We start from the raw sequence: 18,959 nt of genomic DNA on the forward strand, positions 1-18,959 counted from the left end.
TGTAGGAAAAAACACTGCGGTGTACAGTTGTTTAGGGAACGTGACATGGTAGAGTGCTGTCTGGTATTCAGGCAGGGGTTCTCACACTCCTTCCCCAGCTCCCTGTGAATTGTGTGTAAGATTTTTGTTCCAACCACAACTGCAACCTCTGAAACGTATCAAAGCCATTTGCAGAAAATGTTGTAATTCAAAGTAAAACTAAAGCAAATGGTGACAAAGCCTGAACAATCTGTACTGTGTACGTACGGCATTTCCAATACAAAAAATTATGGAAGAACTTAAGGTCTTCTTGGTTGCCATAGAAACTGCCATGGACGGAGAGGAAATTTTATATTAAGAGATATTACAATATTTATCCAGTAAGTCACCCATTTTTCGCCTTTAACGACTGAAAGCGCCATATGTTGTGGAGAGAGGAGTTAACAGTGCAGTGCTGGTTGTTTGCAGAGCTTGTGTGCTCTGTGTGAAGTGCTAAGATGGACTAACTGCCCCTGAGCCCAGAGTTCCTATGAGTCGCATACTGGAGGGATGGGCTGACTCTAAACAGATAAAGCTCTTTGCGATCCATCTCGTATTCAACACTTCTCTGAGTGGCAACATGGTAGCTAGGTGCTGTGTCAGTTGGGGAGCCAGGAAGTGCAAAGGCAGGGAACTTATCATTTAACCCATACCGTTCCACATTTCATGGAAAGCTCACCGATTTCATTCTAAGAATAGCCCACCAACGACTAGCTGATTCTTTCTTCCTATCAATTGTTGTCAACTTTAATTACCTTTCATAAATCATGTCATATCCCAGATTAAGTTATTCATTTAATTATTAACCAATTATTCATTTAATTAAATTAAATTATTTTGTGGAAATGGCATGGGAGAGATATGTAATTAAGCCGAAAAGGTAACAGCTGCTAAAGGATCATTTTAGTTTAATTTGCTATGCTAGCTAACCATGCTTAATTAATACAAAAACAGGATATGCATAATTATTAAATAATGGTAACTCGCATGTCTTCCCTATGATAAACTCACCTGCCACCACTGATTAGTCAGGGTGATTTATGTACTGATGTTAGGAGATTTAAAAATTCATTAATTATTTATAAATGTGATGAAAATTAAGATGAAGCACTACAGAAGGATAAACCCAATAAAACTGTTCAACCTGCAATTAAAATAAACCTTAAAAGGAAAGTATGATGTTTAAAAGATGATGTTAAGAGGGGAAAAAAAGATCTACCCATTCTCTACTTTAAGTGACCTACTTCTCAATTAAGGAATCCTCTTCTGTCTGGTTTATATTTGTCATGTTAATATTTAACCAACGGCTTAAACTGTGGAACAGTGGATCCGTATCGAGCCCCAGAGTAGGTTTCAAAAAAACACGCTGACCCTCTGTTTTTAAAGTGACCGGAGGTTTTCCAGTTTACTCCTGTCTTGTCTGTCTGACATTTGTTCTTGGTAAAGTTCAGTGGATGCTCTGAAGCTGGCTGCATTGTGTCCTCTGTCCCTGGTTATGGGTCAGAGTGGCTGGCTGTGCCCATGGACTCTGTTGGCTAGCCTGACCTGGGGGATACCCGTTTCAGATGGTGGGAGAACACTGGCTGGGGTTCAAATCCAGGAGGACCTTCTTTATGTGAGAGCACAGGTCTATCCACTGCACCACCATTGCACTCTTGCAGAAACCGCATGATGAACAGTCCAGCTAGAAGGGGAGTGCTGTTGTCGCAACAGTGGAGCGAACCATAGATAGATAGATAGATAGACAGATAGATAGATGGATCTCCGGGGGGGGGGGATTCATTTGAAGGAATATCTTGTTGAATACCTTGTCAGAACAGCCTTCTGGCTGTTCTGTTCATCATTCTGTTTAGTGCACGATCTGTGGTTGGAACGATGTTCTCAGAAGGTCCTCCTGGGTTTGAACCCCAGCCAGTGTTCTCCCACTGTCTGCATGCATATCCTCCAGGTACTCCAGATTCCACCCACAGTCCACAGACATGCTGCCTAGACTAGCTCGATACTCCACATTTCCCCTGAGTGTGTGAGTGGTGTGTGCCCTGGAATGGATTGATGACCTGTCTCGGGTGTGTTCCTGCCTTTCGTCCAACGAATGGGACAGCCCCCTTGACCCTGACCAGGAATAAGTGGGTTAGATAACCAATGGATGGGAAATTAAAAAGATAGCCTGATAAGTTAATTGCCGCCTTTTTCTGGCGAGGGTATAGAGTCACTGCTTGTCTGGTCTAATATGATTACTGAGATTATCGTTTGAATTCTCTGAAATGGGTAATGTTATCGTTTGAATTCTCTGAAATGGGTAATGCTCTCTTAAATTTTCAACCTGACGTTCACAAAAAGTATCCCTCCACCCCCCTGTCGATTTCCACTATTTTCGCATATTTGTCACACAAAATGGTTTCTCCATACATCTTCATAGAAAATGTAGCAAAAGACAAGGAGAACATGAGGCCAGTTAGTTTTGGATTACTTTTTTTCCTACAATAAATGAAATCATAATTTAAGAGCTGGATTTTGTGTTTACTCGGGTTGTCTTTGTCCTGCATTAAATTCTGTTTGAAGACCTGAAACAATTAAGTGTGGCTCTGCAAAAATAGAAGAAATCAGGAAGGGGGCCAATACTTTTTCACAGTACTATACACTCTGCAGCTTGATTTTTTTATTCAAGCAATTCAGGCTGAAAGCATCGCTCAGAGGTACAAAATCAGTGCTAGAGCTGGGAAACAAACCCACAATCATTCGGTTGCAAGCCCAGTTCCCAAACTATTAAACTACAGTATCACCCTCATAACTCGCCTCCCTCTCTCTCTCAACACCAACACTTAATTGTTTATCTGTTTCCATTGCACACATTATGAGGTATCACACTTCGGGGTTCACCCAATATTCTTGCAGCTTGCATTAGAGTGTATAGCTGATATTCCCATAGCTCATATTTACAGTGCATAGCCTATATTCCTGCAGTTCACCTTACAGGACACCGCTAATGTTCTATAAACTGACAGTTCACTTTCCACTTGCTCTCGATATGCTAAATGATGTTGTGTACGTCCCCAAGATTTCTCTGAAGCTCGCCTTACAGAGTGCAGTGACTGCGACTGCTAAGTATGTACATCATATTGTACGCTCTCCTTGTATATACTGTATAAAAGAGACATTTTAACTGCTATTTTTGAGCCTGTGTTTTAGTAATTTAATAGTTTTTTTTAACAACCCACTCATTGACAGGGGAGTCGAACTTAATGTGAAAACCAAAATGGGTGAATGCTCTGTCTGACTCACTGATTTCATTCAAGCCTAATGTTTTGATTGGTTCGAGAAGTAATTGTAGCTCCTTCATGAAACCTTACTTTTCCATTACTTGTGGGTTGTTTCTTCATATTCAACACCTAAGATATACACTCACCAAGCACTTTATTAGGAACATTTTTATTACCTTACTACACCTACTTATTAATGTGATTATATAATCAGCCAATTGTGTGGCAGTGCAATGTGTACAATCATGTAGATATGGGTCAGGAGCTTCAGTTAATGTTCAAATCAACCATCAGAATTGGGAAAAAATGTGATCTAAAAAATGAGTCTAATAAATACACTCAGTGAGCACTTTATTAGGTATGTATCACTTAAGATTTTTCATGAACTCAACAATGATGCAGTTCAATGGTTTCCTCAGACGTCTGCTCCTATGAGTGACACAACCCAAGGCCCACCTCTTTGGACACCAAACATATCTGAAATAATGAGTGGTACTCAAATATCTACTCTTGCTAGTCAAGATCATCTCAAGATCATCTCAAGATCATCTCAAGCCATATCAAGGCATCTCTGAAATCTCTGATATCAGTCCCTCCCAATGAACAATATATTAATAGGCATCTATCCAATGCAGTGGGATGCAAACTATCAAAATATATACTTTGTTTTCATTCAGTTGTTAATGATGATGGATGGTGTAATTTCAATGCATATGAAATCAGGAAGTTTTCTTGAATCTTCGCATTATACACATTATGGAGCTATCAACTGAGTCCAGTTGGGGTCTGTACGTTTATAAACGCTAGATGCGTAAATGTTGTGTGTGTGTACATGAGTGTGTGTGTGTGTGTGTGCATATGTACGTGTGTGTGTGTGCGTGTGTACGTGCATATGTGTGTGTGCGTGCGCACATGCGTGTGTGTGTGTGTGCGTGTGTACGTGCGTGTGTGTGTACGTGCGTATGTGTGTGTGTGTACATGCGTGCGTGCGTGTGTGTGTACGTGCGTATGTGTGTGTGTGTGTGTGAGCTGATTTTTGTACCCCTCATTTTCCCTCTGCATCCATTACCATTCTATGAATGGAAAGCAGATATAACTGAGCATACACATGAGCTTTAATATTTGATGGTGAGTTTTTACATCGAGTAGGCTCTGTGGACAGTACTGTATTTACTATTTACTGGGTCAGTGTGCACCCATTAACAAAGAGAAAGATGGCTGTCTTGTGTTAGAAGGACAAGCTCTGGAGAACCAATACTGACCCAGTGCTATCTGCCCTGATATCAGCATCAACATCCCTTCATTATGAAGGGAAGCACTTGAGTAACAGCTTATCTCTCCTGTCTTGTGTGTCTTTCTTCAAAACCGTTGTCTCTGCCAACTTTTATCTTTTTATGTGTGGGTCTGTGAAATACAAGTGAAACTAAACTCACACTACTCTAAATGACAGTTCGGACTCAAGAAGGAGTGATGTAAACAGAAAATGCGAGGTCTGCAAATCGAAATGCTGGGAGTTGTGGGTCAGTGAAAATATCCGGAATTCGAAATCAAATAACCGCGCGGAGAGAAGACCCGCGCAGAGGTTAATCGACCAAACATTTTCATTTAGCCTACTGTCGAATTTTCTCCACTATGAAATGGGTCTCGCTGTTATTGATAAATAGGTCGGGACGATATTATGCGAGGCCATCATTCAGTGCAACATACGTTTCTGAATATATTGCCTATTAACCGTGCGAGTGACAACAGCAGCCGGTAACTCGACAAGATAACATTAAGACTCAGAATAAGGTCTTTGCATTAGAAGAATAAGACGGTAGCCTACATCGCGTTTGCACTGAGTGCTCCGGTGTATTCTGGTCAAGTGCTGGGAGTTGCATTGCAGGGGTGGGTCTTCTGCAGTCGGGAGGAGCGCTCCAAGAGAGATGCTTTTAGCAGCGGGTTTACTAGGACTTCGCGTCGCATGCAGCTCAATGGTGAAACGCTGGCTACGTGTCGTTTTGTAACACAGTCCGCACAATTTGCTCATCAAGCAAGCAGGCTACATGAGCGAATAGCAAAGATAAGCCTCTTCGATCGGGTGAGTAGAAAGAGGAGTGCGGACACCATTTCCCGCGGAACGCCGGGCACCTGTGCCGTTTGATGGGGAGACGTAAATGAACTGAAAGGGGTTGCTGGTGGAGTTTCTCCCCTTTCCTTCACTGCGCCAAACGTAAACTCCAGTGAGGTAAGTGCAATTTAGCCTCATCTCTGTCTTGGCGACATCTGCGTCGATTTCCTTTTCATGTTTGTTGTGATGTAACTGTTATGTTCTTTGCCGCCAGTGCAAGGAAAGCTGCCCGTTTATGAGGACTTTGTCTTATGTTGCAGTGTCGCGTCTGCATCTTCCCGGCGTTAGCCATACACCGTGAAGTGAAGATTTTGAATGTAAAGCGATTAACTTCTGTGTGGAGAATCGTGTCTTTGTGTGCATGTTAATTAAAGGATTAAAGCCAGTCTTCCTCTACCTCTAGTGCCGCGGCTCACTTGGCAACGATCGACTGCAAGATTGATTCGCTCTATAATAAACAATAGCAACTTGACCGTTGAATAGGCTATGATATTAAAGTGTCTAAAAGTTCATCAATATTTTGAAGCAACATTTAGGCAGGGTGTTGTGGCACCATTCATGTAATTATCAGTGCATATTGTAAATGTGTGTTTTGAATTTTTAGCAATTTTGAATGCAATAGCCTAACGTTAATCTTTTAAAAGGGGGACTGTGGTAATCCAATGAAATCGCGTTATCAGCACGTTGAAAGCCTTCAGGACTGATCAATTGGCGGTCAACCAGAGCTGTTCCTTCAGGACCACCTCCGCGAGTTTGTTTTGGTCCCATCACATTTTTTATTTATGAAGAGATTAAAGTTTCGGTATTGTCCTAATTATACATTATAGGCTATATTTTAAGCTGTCGTGGATGTTGTGTTCCTGAGCCTTGCCCCATTACTAAAATAAGTGCTTAAAATGTGGACTAAAAAGAGGCCTCGCTGTAGTTTAGTATTCATTAAAAGCATTTAATGAGCTTGCGGTTTGATAAAGTAATGCCTTGTGGAATAGGCCTGCATCCGAGTAGGCTAGGTTGTCACCAGCATCAGTATGTTGATCGGTATGTTGTAAACCCTTAAAACACAGAGCGGACGAAAGCAGAATGAGCGGAGTACTGTATATGATAAAGACAGTGTTGCATATCTCGACTTTGTTCGCAAGGCCAATGTGCTCACACAACAGAAGTGTAATAATGGTGTCCTGATGGTCCCCCGTAATCACCCTGCTCTGTGTGCACAGCATCTCTCCCTCTCTCTCCCTCTCTCTCCTGTTTAGCAGTCAGCTAACTCAGCGCTAGGGCCTTTCGGAATACTCCATTCAGTCCAGTCGTTTATCTAACACCCACTCGATGCCTTCAGCTATGTCGAACGTGCACGTGCTTGCCGCTCAGTTATTGACGAAAGGACCACTGGACTCCATTCTGAAACCACCCCAGAAAGCAATATTGTTACATTAATAGATTAATAGCGGACTGCTTGGAGTCAGGTAGTCTTATAACAAGGAAGGATTTTTAATTCAGTACCCTGGCCAATTGATAATGCAATGGCTAAAGAAATTCGTGCATTGCTGGCAAGATCTCCAATTGTATCTTGATTGATTGCATCTGAGTACACCAGATTGAGTGGGAGTGAAAGACCGAGTTCTCATCTGATTTTCTGATTTAGTCAGAATCTAAACAGCGTGACCAGCCAACACCCCCTCCCCTTGTGCTTTTGTTTAGCAGGAAGAAGCTTGGGGGGCAATAAAAATGTCAGGTCCTGAAAGAAATGAAAAGCAACTCTGGTGGTATTTGCCGCGCGCAGCGTTCTCTGGCGGCGCGGCAGTGATGCAGTTAATTTTATTATGACTCATTGCTCGAGATTAAAAGCAAAGTTGATTTATTAGTTCTCCCGATCCTTACTCCTACGGAAAGAGAAGCTGACGGTGCACACTCGCCTCCCTTCCTTGCGGCGCCGCATCCATTATTATTGATCAACGGTGTTTTAGAAAGGGCCAATAAAGGGAAGTACACATTTTAATTTTTCTCAATCTTAATGCAACACGCTGGCCGCTTAAACTGAGAAATACATGGCAGCAGTAACAGCAGTAGTCTACACAATGCCCCCTCTCAGCTACACGGCGTTTCTGTAACCGCGCCAAGCCGTATGGCATCGAACAGACGGGCGCCGTGCGTTACCATGGAATATCTGTCCCGCTCTTCCTGCTGTTTTTTTATCGCTAGATAAATAACGTTCGAGAAATATTGCACTCTTATAGGGCCTATATCTCATACGGTACAATGGACGTTCTACATTGCACATTTTGTGTTCTGTCCTCTCCCAGAAGGTCAGCATCTGCTTTATAGTGAGGTGAGACTCAGGAAGACTCCACTTCCAACAAACCCTGCTCCAGTCTTCCTGTTGCCACGGAGAACTAAAACCATTTTAACTACTTACTGAACCACAGTCTGAATATTGATGTACACTCTAAATTATATTCTGAACCTGAATCCTATAGTCTGAACCACACTTTGAACCACAAACTGAGCCACAAGCAGCGGTAATCATTAAACTTGACAATGATTTAAAACATTAAGCTTCGAGCACACATTTTTAAAATGGAAATTGAATCAAAATGCTATTCAAACATGAGGAATTTAGTTCAAATGTGTGGTAGAAATAACTGTAACCAGAGTTAATGAGGTGAATAAAACAATTTTGTTTCATCTTCAAAAAACGTACTTTACATGAAACCCAAGATTTCCATCACCAATCATCACCATGAATAGAGGGAATACTGTATGTGTAATCCACTCTAGTTATGTGTATTTCTTGACTATTTTTTGTATTGTTATATCTCTCCACCTATTTAGAACACAATGTATTCCTTCTGGTCGTACAGAGTCTGTCAGTCCTTTCTTGATGGGTGTTTTCATCACCCAACGGGGGTAAAATGGAGTCAAAATGCACATTTAAATAGGTCTGTCGTGCAGCGAGTGCAGTGGCTAAATAGTTGAATTCACCCACCTATTTATATCACTTCTTCCCCCGGACGGTCTGTTTCACCAGCTAGTAATACCATGGGCTATAATCTGGCCAATCATTACAATTATTTCTTGACTTTAACCTCTGACACCTGGCCGGTCAGTGTACAGTGGGCTCCTGTTAGCTGCCTCCATATTTGATTACAGTAGGGACATGTTTTTCACCATTATTTTGGTGTTTGGTTTTTAACCAAAATTGTTTTTTTCAGGCCTGGTTTGTGACAGTGTCTCAGAAAAGCTCTGAACAACTTAAATTGGATGGAATTGGAATAGTTCATTCACTTTAATTGGGGGGGGGGGGGTTCTGGTGCAATATGGCTGCCATGAATAACTGGGTGAGGTGTTTGAGGTGAGTCACCCAGTGCACCCCCCCCCCCCCCCCTTTCAGTCTAAAGCATGAAATCTTTTATAGCAATGAGACACTACAGAAATTCAATCCGTAATCCATTTTATACACTGGCTGTTTCTGTAAAAGGCCTTGTACACGTTGGCACATTACTGGCCTAATTTTATGTTGAACAAAGCGGATACTGAATGGGACTGGAAAATTCCTACAGCAGGAGAAAGCCGTTCTTACAAAGACAATACAATAACAGATGAAAGCAGTGATGGAATGTTGTTGTTGTCCCTGTGCCGGGATCCTATTTCCCCATGGCTTGTTGATGAAATGATGGAGTGAGGAGATTAGAGAGAGGCATCTTCGCCCACACACTGACGAATCAGTCTTTTCTGGGGGTGGAACTTTTCTCCCCTGGTCCCTTGTGCCCCTGGAGCCTGGGCTGTGCTGCACTGCAGTGATCCGGACGCTCAAATTGGGCCATCCCTGCCTTCCCATTGCAAACTTTCCCTCGCTATTTAATCTTTCGTTTTTTTGCTCCCCTTCTGATTGTCCTTCCCTGGCGGAATTAGCCTAAAAACGCTCCCGTTGATCTGTGCTTCTGTGCATGTGGAGCTGCAGGTAGCACTCAGCCCAGCAGCCTTGGGGAGGGGGAGGGGGAACACAAGGGCGGGTATGGAGACAGGGGGAGTGAATGACTCATATGGAAACTTTCCAATCTGACTCCCTCTTTCCTGGGTTATTGGGCTTTCCATAAAGATCTACACAACATCTCATTTTTTAGACAGGACCATATCATTTATTTAGTATGGAAATAATACATATTATAGGCCATATGTGCCCATAGTGTGTATTTACAGTGCAGTCCGTAAGTATTTAGACAGTGGTACACTTTCTCTTCTGTTCTGCGATGGCCATCTCAGGCACCAGGTCTCAATTCAATCAAGAGCCTGTGGGCTGAACTGAATAGGGCAGTTCAAAGCGCAAACCCAAGATTGTGAAGAATCTTCCGAGGACTGGCGTAGAGGAATGGTCCAAAATCCCTCCAAATGTGTTCCTTAACCTTGTCAAGCATTACAGGAAAATACTCCTTGCCGTTATGCTTGCCAGAGGTGGATGCACCAAGTACTAAACCAATAATTACGAAACCTTGATTTTGGTGAAATGTTATTTTGAATGTATGATTGTGGTTGGTTCCATTGCATAGAAGAGTATTTTTCACGTGTTCGCATTTTATTGAATTTATCTCAATTATATTGTTAACTTTTTTTTTTTTTTGCATTACCAGTCAGGGGTGGCAATAATTCTTGAGCCTGCTGTATAGATGTAGGTATATGTATGATTACTATTGCCAAGATGTCGATTTCCATGGCCCACAGCAATTAATTACTCCGAACTAACAATTCTCTAATGGCTGTTTTATTTTGGCAGGCAGCCACACGATGTCCTCAGCTCAGGGCAGGGATATATCAGACTACCATCTGAGCGGTGAGTGTGAGGACAGGGGAACCGTGCCCATACACTGCTTACGCCCATCCACAGCCTGCTGGTCACGCTCTGCAGGGCCTGCCTACGCCCTCAGACAAAAATACCATGTTTCCAACCTACTGCCCTCAAAAGGTTATGGTTTTGCACTTTATTATACGTCGCTCTGGATAAGAGTGTATGCCAACTGCCTGTAAACCACATCAGTCCACTGATTTTTATTTGATTTAATTCTTTGTGTTTATTGTTTTATTATGGGGGGAGGTTGCCTTGATACATTTTGTAGCGAACACTGCAATAATGTGAGTTGAAGTAATGTAAGGACCCATTTCTTATATAATAAAGAATCTACTTTGAATTCTGGTCATATTCTAGTAAGTAACATTTACATAAGTAACGTTTACTTCAACATTCCCAGCATATTGTCAACATTTAATGCAGCATTTAGAATACCATTATACGTACACTCAGTGAGCATCACCCTGTCTGGCACCAAAAATCATTCCTCGGTCAAGGTCACTTAGATCACATTTCTACCCCATTCTGACATTTGGTCTGAACAACAGCTGAACCTCCTGACCATGTCTGCATGTTTTTATTGGCTGATTAAAGCTGGTGCACAAGGTCTTCTGAATAAAGTGGTCACTGAGTGTATATTAAAGCAATGTGCGATATACAACATTACAACGTGATATAGTACCTCTCAAAAGAATCAGTGATGCCTTTATTAAAAGTAAATAAACGGCAGTACGGGCATTTGAAAAGGGCTTGGTATGGAATGCACATTAAATAATGTTTCATGTTAGCTACTGTACGGTGTGTTTAAGAATGGCATGTAGAATTGGGATAGCGCTGTTTTAGGTTCGCTGTTCAGCGGTTGTGATTCTCCCTGCAGTGGTGCGGGACCCTCCTGCCTGGGAGGTCGGGGTGTACGTGGCCGGGTTCCTGACACTTTTGGGAGTGGTGGGGGTCAACTTGTGGAAGCTGTGGAAGTCTGGGGCCTTCCCCGCCCCCTCGCCGTTCCCCAACTACGACTACCGTTACCTGCAGCAGAAATATGGCAACTCCTACTCAGAAGTGAGGCAGAAGGTAAAAAAGGCCAACGTTTTTGTGAGTGAATGAAGATTGAGAGCACAGGAGAGCTGAGCTCATGTGCTGATGCTTCTTTTTTCTGTAGGAAGGGAAGGATTTTCCTGCATATAGGGGTTTTAATGCATGAGTTTGGGGGCAGGGGGATAGGCTTCCTCACACCTACACCATGCCCTCCCCACACACACACACACACACACACACACCCACAGCAGGCCTTGTTCTAGACGGTGTATCTTTTTCATCCCATCACTATGACTCAACAACACCTGACTCCTCAAAGAATTAATCTTGGTCTTCAATCAAGATCTTTGTAATAGGCATCGGGTGTCTTCCTGCCGGGCTGAAACAAATACCTGCACCCATATCGCCCTTTTCCGATAAGATTGCACACCCACGTTTTCTAGATTGTGGGCAGTATGCCTGTCTCTGATGTTTCTTACGTCTTACACGTGTTCTCAACAAAATGGCTGCCGCCAATGTTTTTTCGTTTACACAGAGGGTTGTGGCCTCCAACCACCGGAGGGCGTCGACCGCCAGCCGGAAGCCCAGCTTGCAGCTGGGGGACACCCCGGACGGCCTCCGCGAGCTGGGGCCCCTGGAGCTGATGAACCGGGACCTGGACGCCACGGGGACCCTGCAGCTGAACCGCTCCATCTCCACCGACTCGCTGAGCTCCATCTCCTCCATCGCCAACAACTTCGGCCACGACTTCACGGTGGGGCAGCTGGAGGTGACGCTGGAGTACGAGGCCCGCTCGGGCCTGCTCTTCATCTCCCTCCTGCAGGGGAAGGACCTCCTGGAGAGGGAGGAGGGCCACTTCCCCGGCTGCTTCATCCGCGTCACGCTGATCCCCGAGGAGCTCAACGTGGGGGTGTCCAGGGTGAGCCCCACGGCTGTTCGTGTCGCGTGTCGTTACCTCAGGGTTTAACGCGCTGGTTTTAACACGGGTTTAATGTGGCAGCTCTGGTCGCAGGTCAAACGCGTCAATTCATTTACGTTGTCGTTGCTGGTATCGGTGTGACCACCGTGTTCTTGCAGGCTAATGTTTTGATTGCTATCCTCTTTGCAGACTAAGTGTGATGAATGCTGCTCTCTTTATAGGTTAAATGTGTTGATTGCCGCTCTTATTTTAGGCTGAGTCCAATTTGCTGCTCACGGTGAAGGCTTAATTATAAAGACCTTGATAAGAGATAGAAAGAAGAACAAACAGCACGGCAAAGATAAAGAAAAAAAAAAACATTACACAGATTAGGACAGAGGACAAACTTGTAAGAAGGGAAGGGTTTATGTAAAAAAAAAAAACCTCACTTTTAAAGGGAGAAATTGACAGTTAGGACTGTGGTTAATTTTAGATCAGAGTCTTGTCATAATATTCACTTTTTAAAAATGATAGTGTTTTATTAATGATCTCATAGTTATTCGAACAAAGGGAGGTCGTTGGGCACAGCTTAAAGCTGCTCGGGTCTATTTTTGATGAATAATGTGCAGAACTTCCTCCACAGAACTGCTGACCTGCTCTGGAGCGGAGCGACAGCAGGCAGCAGCCATGCGTAGCATTATTTTCTGCCAGTTGCTCCCAGACATTTCTACTGTTAAATTGAATTTTTATTTTCTTTTTTTTTTAACCAAAAACCAGTAGGCCTATTGGTAATTACAGGGGGGTTGAGATGAATGTGTGTGTGGAATTGTGAGTGGTCTCTGTGATGGTGGCGTTGTGCCTCTCCCCCTCAGGTGCAAGCGAACGCGTTCACGGTGCTGTTTGACGAGCGGTTCTCCGTGCCTGTGGACCCGGTGGTGTTAGACGAGGGCAGCCTGCGCTTTGAGGCATTCGGCATCGACTCGGACGAGAGGAACATCATCGCAGGGACGGCGGAGCTCAAGCTGTCCGACCTGGACCTTACCATCAGACCCTTCAACGCCTGGCTGTACCTGCAGGACCTCAACAAGGTGCACGCACGTACACACACATACACATACACATACACAAATATACACACACTCACACATACACACACACACTCACACATATACACACACTCACACACACACTCACATACCCACACACACACACACACACACACACACATACACACACACACACGCATTCAGTCACACATACACTCACACATACACACACACACTCACACATACACACACACACACACACACACACATGCTCACACATGCATTCAGTCACACATATACACACACACACACACACACACACACTCACGCGTGTTCACACTCGAGCGCAGGCCTTTCCTGACAGCGTGGGTCTTTCCAATTACTTTTTCCCCATTTAGGTTGGTTTCACCCATTGTGCTTCAGTTGCTCCCCTTCCATAACTTCTCAGAGTTTTGAATGTGGATCTTTTTCATACTATCTGTAATTATAGATATATAAATACCGTTTTTTTACAATCACTTTGACACTAATTTCAGACCTTGAGGTAATTTTTCAAAACTGTGGACACAAAACTCAAAAGGGATATGCAAAATGCATTTGTCAACTGTAAACAGTTGGATACAATATACATAAACCAAAAATCATTTGATCCTTGAACCAAATTACTTGTTCACAATGACTCAACTTAACTTTCAAAATATTTGCATTTTAAAATTAAATACACACTTTACATTTGAAAATACTGTCTTTTCATTCATTACAATGCATCTCACTACCAATGTATCCAACTACTCAAAATGATAAGTAACTGTAACATTACTCCTAAAACTTAGTTTTATGGAAACAGATTACTTGTAATAACATTCCATGTTTAGATTGTGAATGTTTTAGGATAAATAAATCAATTCACACCAATTACTTATGTAGAATGCCCTTTTTCTTTCCATTAGCCTACTTTTGCAATTTTTTGGTTGGGTGTGAAATAGGTTGGATGTCACCCTGCTAGCACCAGCACAGGGGACTTGTATCAACCACCAGTTATGGTCTTTCTGAAAGTGGCGACAGTCTAAGCTATAAAAGGTGGCGTGAATCTCTATGATATTTTTCCTTTTTACTTTTCCTTTCCTTATTTCGTTAGCGGCCGCTTCCCCGTGTTCTGTACGGATATGATTCATATGCTTCATATGATTCTGACCTACTTACAGTTTTTTTCACAATCACTTTGACACTAATCTCACAAGCTTCTGCTGAATTTTCAAAACCTTAGACACCACACTCGAAATGGTAAGCACTTGTACAAACCATGCATTGTGCATTCATATCTTTGAAGAAATCTTGCACTTCCAAACTCATTCCTAATTTTTTAATTTTAATTAAATACTATAGGAACATTTGCTTAGATCGCCCACACAAAATGCCTATAGCTTCATTGTTTAGTTGTTTTTACAATTCTTTACTATACTCTATAAAATACTTGATACATGTTTCAATATGGTCTTTTTTGAGTGTCTCAGGTTTTGAAGATTGAGTACAGGCTTGTGAGATTAGGGTTGAAAACTATAAAAACTATAATATGTCCACTACCAATATGATGCAGGATAATTTTATAGGTCATTTTAGAGGGACAACGTGTCCCTTTATGAACAGTAAAAATGTTCATTGGTGATCTCATTGTGGAACATCCAAACAAATGAATCTTTGTCCCTTATGGCCGCCTGTCTCTTGTTCTGCTGAAGGCTGTGGACGCTGTCGGGGAAATCCTTCTGTCACTGAGCTACCTACCCACAGCCGAACGGCTCACTGTGGTCGTGGCCAAAGCTAAGAACCTGGTGTGGACCAACGGCAAGACCACTGCAGGTGAGGACCCACGCCTGTTCCTATGACCTTTTCTCAGTCTTGCTTTCTTTTACTGTCATTTTGTTTTTGAGCATTACATTAATGGCATTTGGCAGACGCTCTTATCCAGAGCGACGTACAGTTGATTAGACTAAGCAGGAGACAATTCTGCCCTGGAGCAATGCAGGGTTAAGGGCCTTGCTCAAGGGCCCAACGGCTGTGCAGATCTTATTGTGGCTACACCGGGGATCGAACCACCGACCAGTCATGTACCGTAACCACTACGCTACAGGCCGCCCTACGCATCGGGCAGCATGCCGTTCTCTTCCAGTGGTTTGCTACATTCTCCCTCTGCTTCTAAGATGTGGCGAGACAGAGAACTGTGATGTCAGACTGTAAGAATGTGGTGCGGTGTGAGGTACTGTAGGTGAGACTGTGATAACGTGGTGTGGTGTGAGGTACTGTGTGTGAGTGTGAGAACGTGGTGTGGTGTGAGGTACTGTAGGTGAGACTGTGAGAACGTGGTGCGGTGTGAGTTACTGTAGGTGAGATTGTGATAACGTGGTGCGGTGTGAGGTACTGTGGGTGAGTGTGAGAACGTGGTGCGGTGTGAGGTACTGTAGGTGAGACTGTGATAACGTGGTGCGGTGTGAGGTACTGTGGGTGAGACTATGATAACGTGGTGTGGTGTGAGGTACTGTAGGTGAGACTGTGAGAACGTGGTGCGGTGTGAGGTACTGTGGGTGAGACTGTGATAACGTGGTGTGGTGTGAGGTACTGTAGGTGAGACTGTGAGTACGTGGTGCGGTGTGAGGTACTGTAGGTGAGACAGTGATAACGTGATGCGGTGTGAGGTACTGTAGGTGAGACTGTGATAATGTGGTGCGGTGTGAGGTACTGTGGGTGAGACTGCAGCATTTTTCACTCAGTGAGATGCGGTGCCAGAATGTAAGCTTTCAGTGAACTGTGAACCTGGAAAATCAGTCCTTTGATCAGTTGGACAGGGCTCTTGCCTCATTTATTTCATCCCACAACAAAGAAAAGGAATGCCCTTCGGTAATAAAGTAAACTGCTATTTTTTCTTTTCTTTCTGGCAAAACAGATCCATTTGTCAAAGTATACCTCCTCCAGGATGGCAGGAAGATCAGTAAGAAAAAGACCTCAGTGAAAAGAGATGACCAGAACCCCATTTTTAATGAAGCTATGATTTTCTCTGTGCCAGCCATCGTGCTGCAGGTAACTTACAGCGGGCTATGTGTGTGTGTGTGTGTGTGTGTGTGTGTGTGTGTGCATGCATGTTTGTGTGTGTGTGTGTGTGTGTGTGTGTGCGTGCGCATTTGCGTGTGTGTGTGCGTGCGTGCGTGTGCGTGTGTGTGTGTGGATTTTATACATATAATAGCATCTGCGGTTGGTCTATGTGAATATTTAACAAAGAGAAAGGGTTTGGCTGGATGTACTTCTCATTTCTACAGTTGCCCTTTAAGAAGGAATTAAAATTAAGCTAAGGTCCATCTAAAGCAGCCCTACTCAACTCCAAACCCTGCGTGAAACAGTGTCTGCAGATATTTGCTTCAACTCTGCACTACACCACCTCATTTCACTAATAATTTGACCTGCTTTATTCAGATAATAAGCTAATCAGTGAAATCAGGTGGTGTAGTGCATGTTTGAGCAAATGGTTGGAGACACTGCGGACCGCAGGACGTGGAGTAGAGCAGCACTGATCTAAAGCAGTGCTGTTGTTCCACACATCCCCATTTTGATGGTTCAGCATCAAAGCCTGACCATGACTGTGCCAGTTGTTTCCATGGCTCCTGTGGTGTGACACTTCATTGGCCATAGTGTCAACAGCGCCTCCTCTGGTCACTCAGCTGCATGCAGTCTGCCTCTGCTAATTTGCTGGACAGCAATTAGCTGTTCAGCAAAGCAGCTCTGTTGCACGGGTCAGCTACCAGACTGCCGCAGTGAAAAGGAAGAAAGCAGTGGCTTGCAATACGCATACTTTTGATGACATGCCTGATATTGTTTGACTTCCTATAATGACACAGGGGCTCCAATATGAAACCGCACAAACTGGGGAAAATGGGAAAACTTTTGAAAGACAATTGTTTGAAAAGCGCACCCTTCAACAGCAATTTGTTTGATATGTACTTGTTACTGTCACTCAAAGCAAACATGTTCCCAGAGGATTGTTATGTCTATCATATGGACTTCGTACCGAAGGATTAAAAATTAATTCCACTCTACAGTCAGAATGTAATGTATCCATTATGAACCTGAAAAGATAAGCAACTGATTGCTTACCTGATGATCTAACTAATTTGCTCTGAGAGGATTGCTCTATTTAAGACCATAGCCAGATATCAAATGTTAACTGGCAGGTGATTGGCTGAATTGTTATGGCCCCACAAAGAAGGGTTGTAGTCGGTGAGACTATCCCTGCTTTACTGCATACGGACTAGGCTGTCCCTACAAAAGGGCCCTATGAATACAACAGAATATTACTGGAATATTACACCTTACTAGAGTACGGTCTACAGTCCAAAAAAACTGTTTGACACCTGTCTTTGCCCCCCCCCTCCCCCACCCAGGAGCTCTCCCTGAGGGTGACAGTGGCGGAGTGCACTGACGACGGCCGGGGGGATAACGTGGGTCATGTGATCATCGGCCCCGAGGCCAGCGGAATGGGCATTACCCACTGGAACCAGATGATGGCGACACTGAGGAAGCCGGTCTCGATGTGGCACCCGCTGCGTCGAAACTAGCCCAGCCCCCATCCCCCCTGACCCTCTCCCCATCGTCACAGTTATCTCTGCATGGTGCCTATTGTCTTACTAGTATACGTGGAGGGATTTGAGAGAGAAGATGTGGAGTAAAAGAGCTTATTTTTTCAGGAAACTGCTCTTTCTGTCTTTTGAAACCCGTTGTACAGTACATGTATGGTGTTATTAAAAAAGCAAAAAGAGTATAAGCATATACTGTATAGGCAGAGGTCCGGGATGAGTTTTATATCAGATCTTTAAAACGTATCTTGTAGAAATTTAGGTACAGTAGCTTTTGGTATGGATGTGTCTTTGACTGGGAACATACTGATGTCCTGGGCTAATTAAAAATCCAGGTCCTCTTATCCAGGTTTATCAATCTATACTTCAGGCTGGCCAAATCTCCACAAACACTCTCAAAGCATGTGTAATATACATGATTATGCTCTGCGTAATATTACATGTTACATCATGTTGTAAGAAATGTCAATTATTTTTCTTTTTTCTTTTCAGAAAGCCCCATAAGAAAATTGTTTTTCCATTGCCACTGGACAGTATTTATTTATTTGTTCATTTCATTAGTTCATTTACACGTCTTTATTTTTTGTAAATTGTTGATGTAAAGTTTGTACTTAAATTGACTATTTATGACACCTGTTTTTATGAGCCATTCCATTTTTACGATCAAATTATTTATGCCCAGAGTAATTATTGTCAAAGTACACAGGGAAACCAAGTCTTGGACTGCTTTTCTACTGGAAGAGGTTGAAAGGTTTTTTTTTCCCCTTCTCAGAGCCACGAATGACACCAATTATCCTGATGCCAAATGTAATTCATTGACTGAACCTTAAAATAAAATCTTAATATGTGGTGGGTGTTAGGCTGCTTCACACAATTAAATCTCTTGAATGTCCCTCGTTATAAAAAAAATTCGTTTTGGTAATTCACTGCGCATTATACAGCGGGCAGGCAATAATATATTAAATTTCTTTAAACTTTATTTGATTTCTGAATCAATCGACACTTTTACCACACAAAATATGTATTCATACCCATAACACGGTGTCAGGAAAACTGCATTGTTTGCATTTAGGTATCACTTTGCGAATGTAGCAAGCAAGGTATCTGCAATATTCACTTGAGGAAATAAAAAA

General features: G+C 43.1%; 1 protein-coding gene across 1 annotated transcript; it reads left to right on the plus strand.

Annotated features, from left to right (window-relative positions):
* The first annotated feature begins 4,733 nt into the window (after positions 1–4,733).
* syt12 (synaptotagmin XII) lies at positions 4,734–18,709 on the plus strand. Its single transcript, XM_061221117.1, has 8 exons — positions 4,734–5,505; positions 10,157–10,213; positions 11,106–11,299; positions 11,799–12,182; positions 13,034–13,249; positions 14,944–15,064; positions 16,146–16,279; positions 17,635–18,709. The coding sequence occupies exons 2-8, from the start codon at positions 10,168–10,170 to the stop codon at positions 17,806–17,808; spliced, it is 1,269 nt and encodes a 422-aa protein (XP_061077101.1). The 5' UTR covers positions 4,734–5,505; positions 10,157–10,167; the 3' UTR covers positions 17,809–18,709.
* The last annotated feature ends 250 nt before the right edge of the window (positions 18,710–18,959 follow it).

Source organism: Conger conger, chromosome 15, assembly GCF_963514075.1.
Source record: "Conger conger chromosome 15, fConCon1.1, whole genome shotgun sequence".
Classification (NCBI taxonomy): Eukaryota; Metazoa; Chordata; class Actinopteri; order Anguilliformes; family Congridae; genus Conger; species Conger conger.

What these genes read in the sequence shown, in the direction of transcription:
- syt12 (XM_061221117.1), top strand. Translation starts at nt 10,168, where the DNA reads ATGTCCTCAGCTCAGGGCAGGGATATATCAGACTACCATCTGAGCG. An exon ending in ACTCAGAAGTGAGGCAGAAG is followed by an intron (nt 11,300 to 11,798) that starts GTAAAAAAGGCC and finishes TCGTTTACACAG; the next exon opens with AGGGTTGTGGCCTCCAACCA. An exon ending in ACCTGCAGGACCTCAACAAG is followed by an intron (nt 13,250 to 14,943) that starts GTGCACGCACGT and finishes GTTCTGCTGAAG; the next exon opens with GCTGTGGACGCTGTCGGGGA.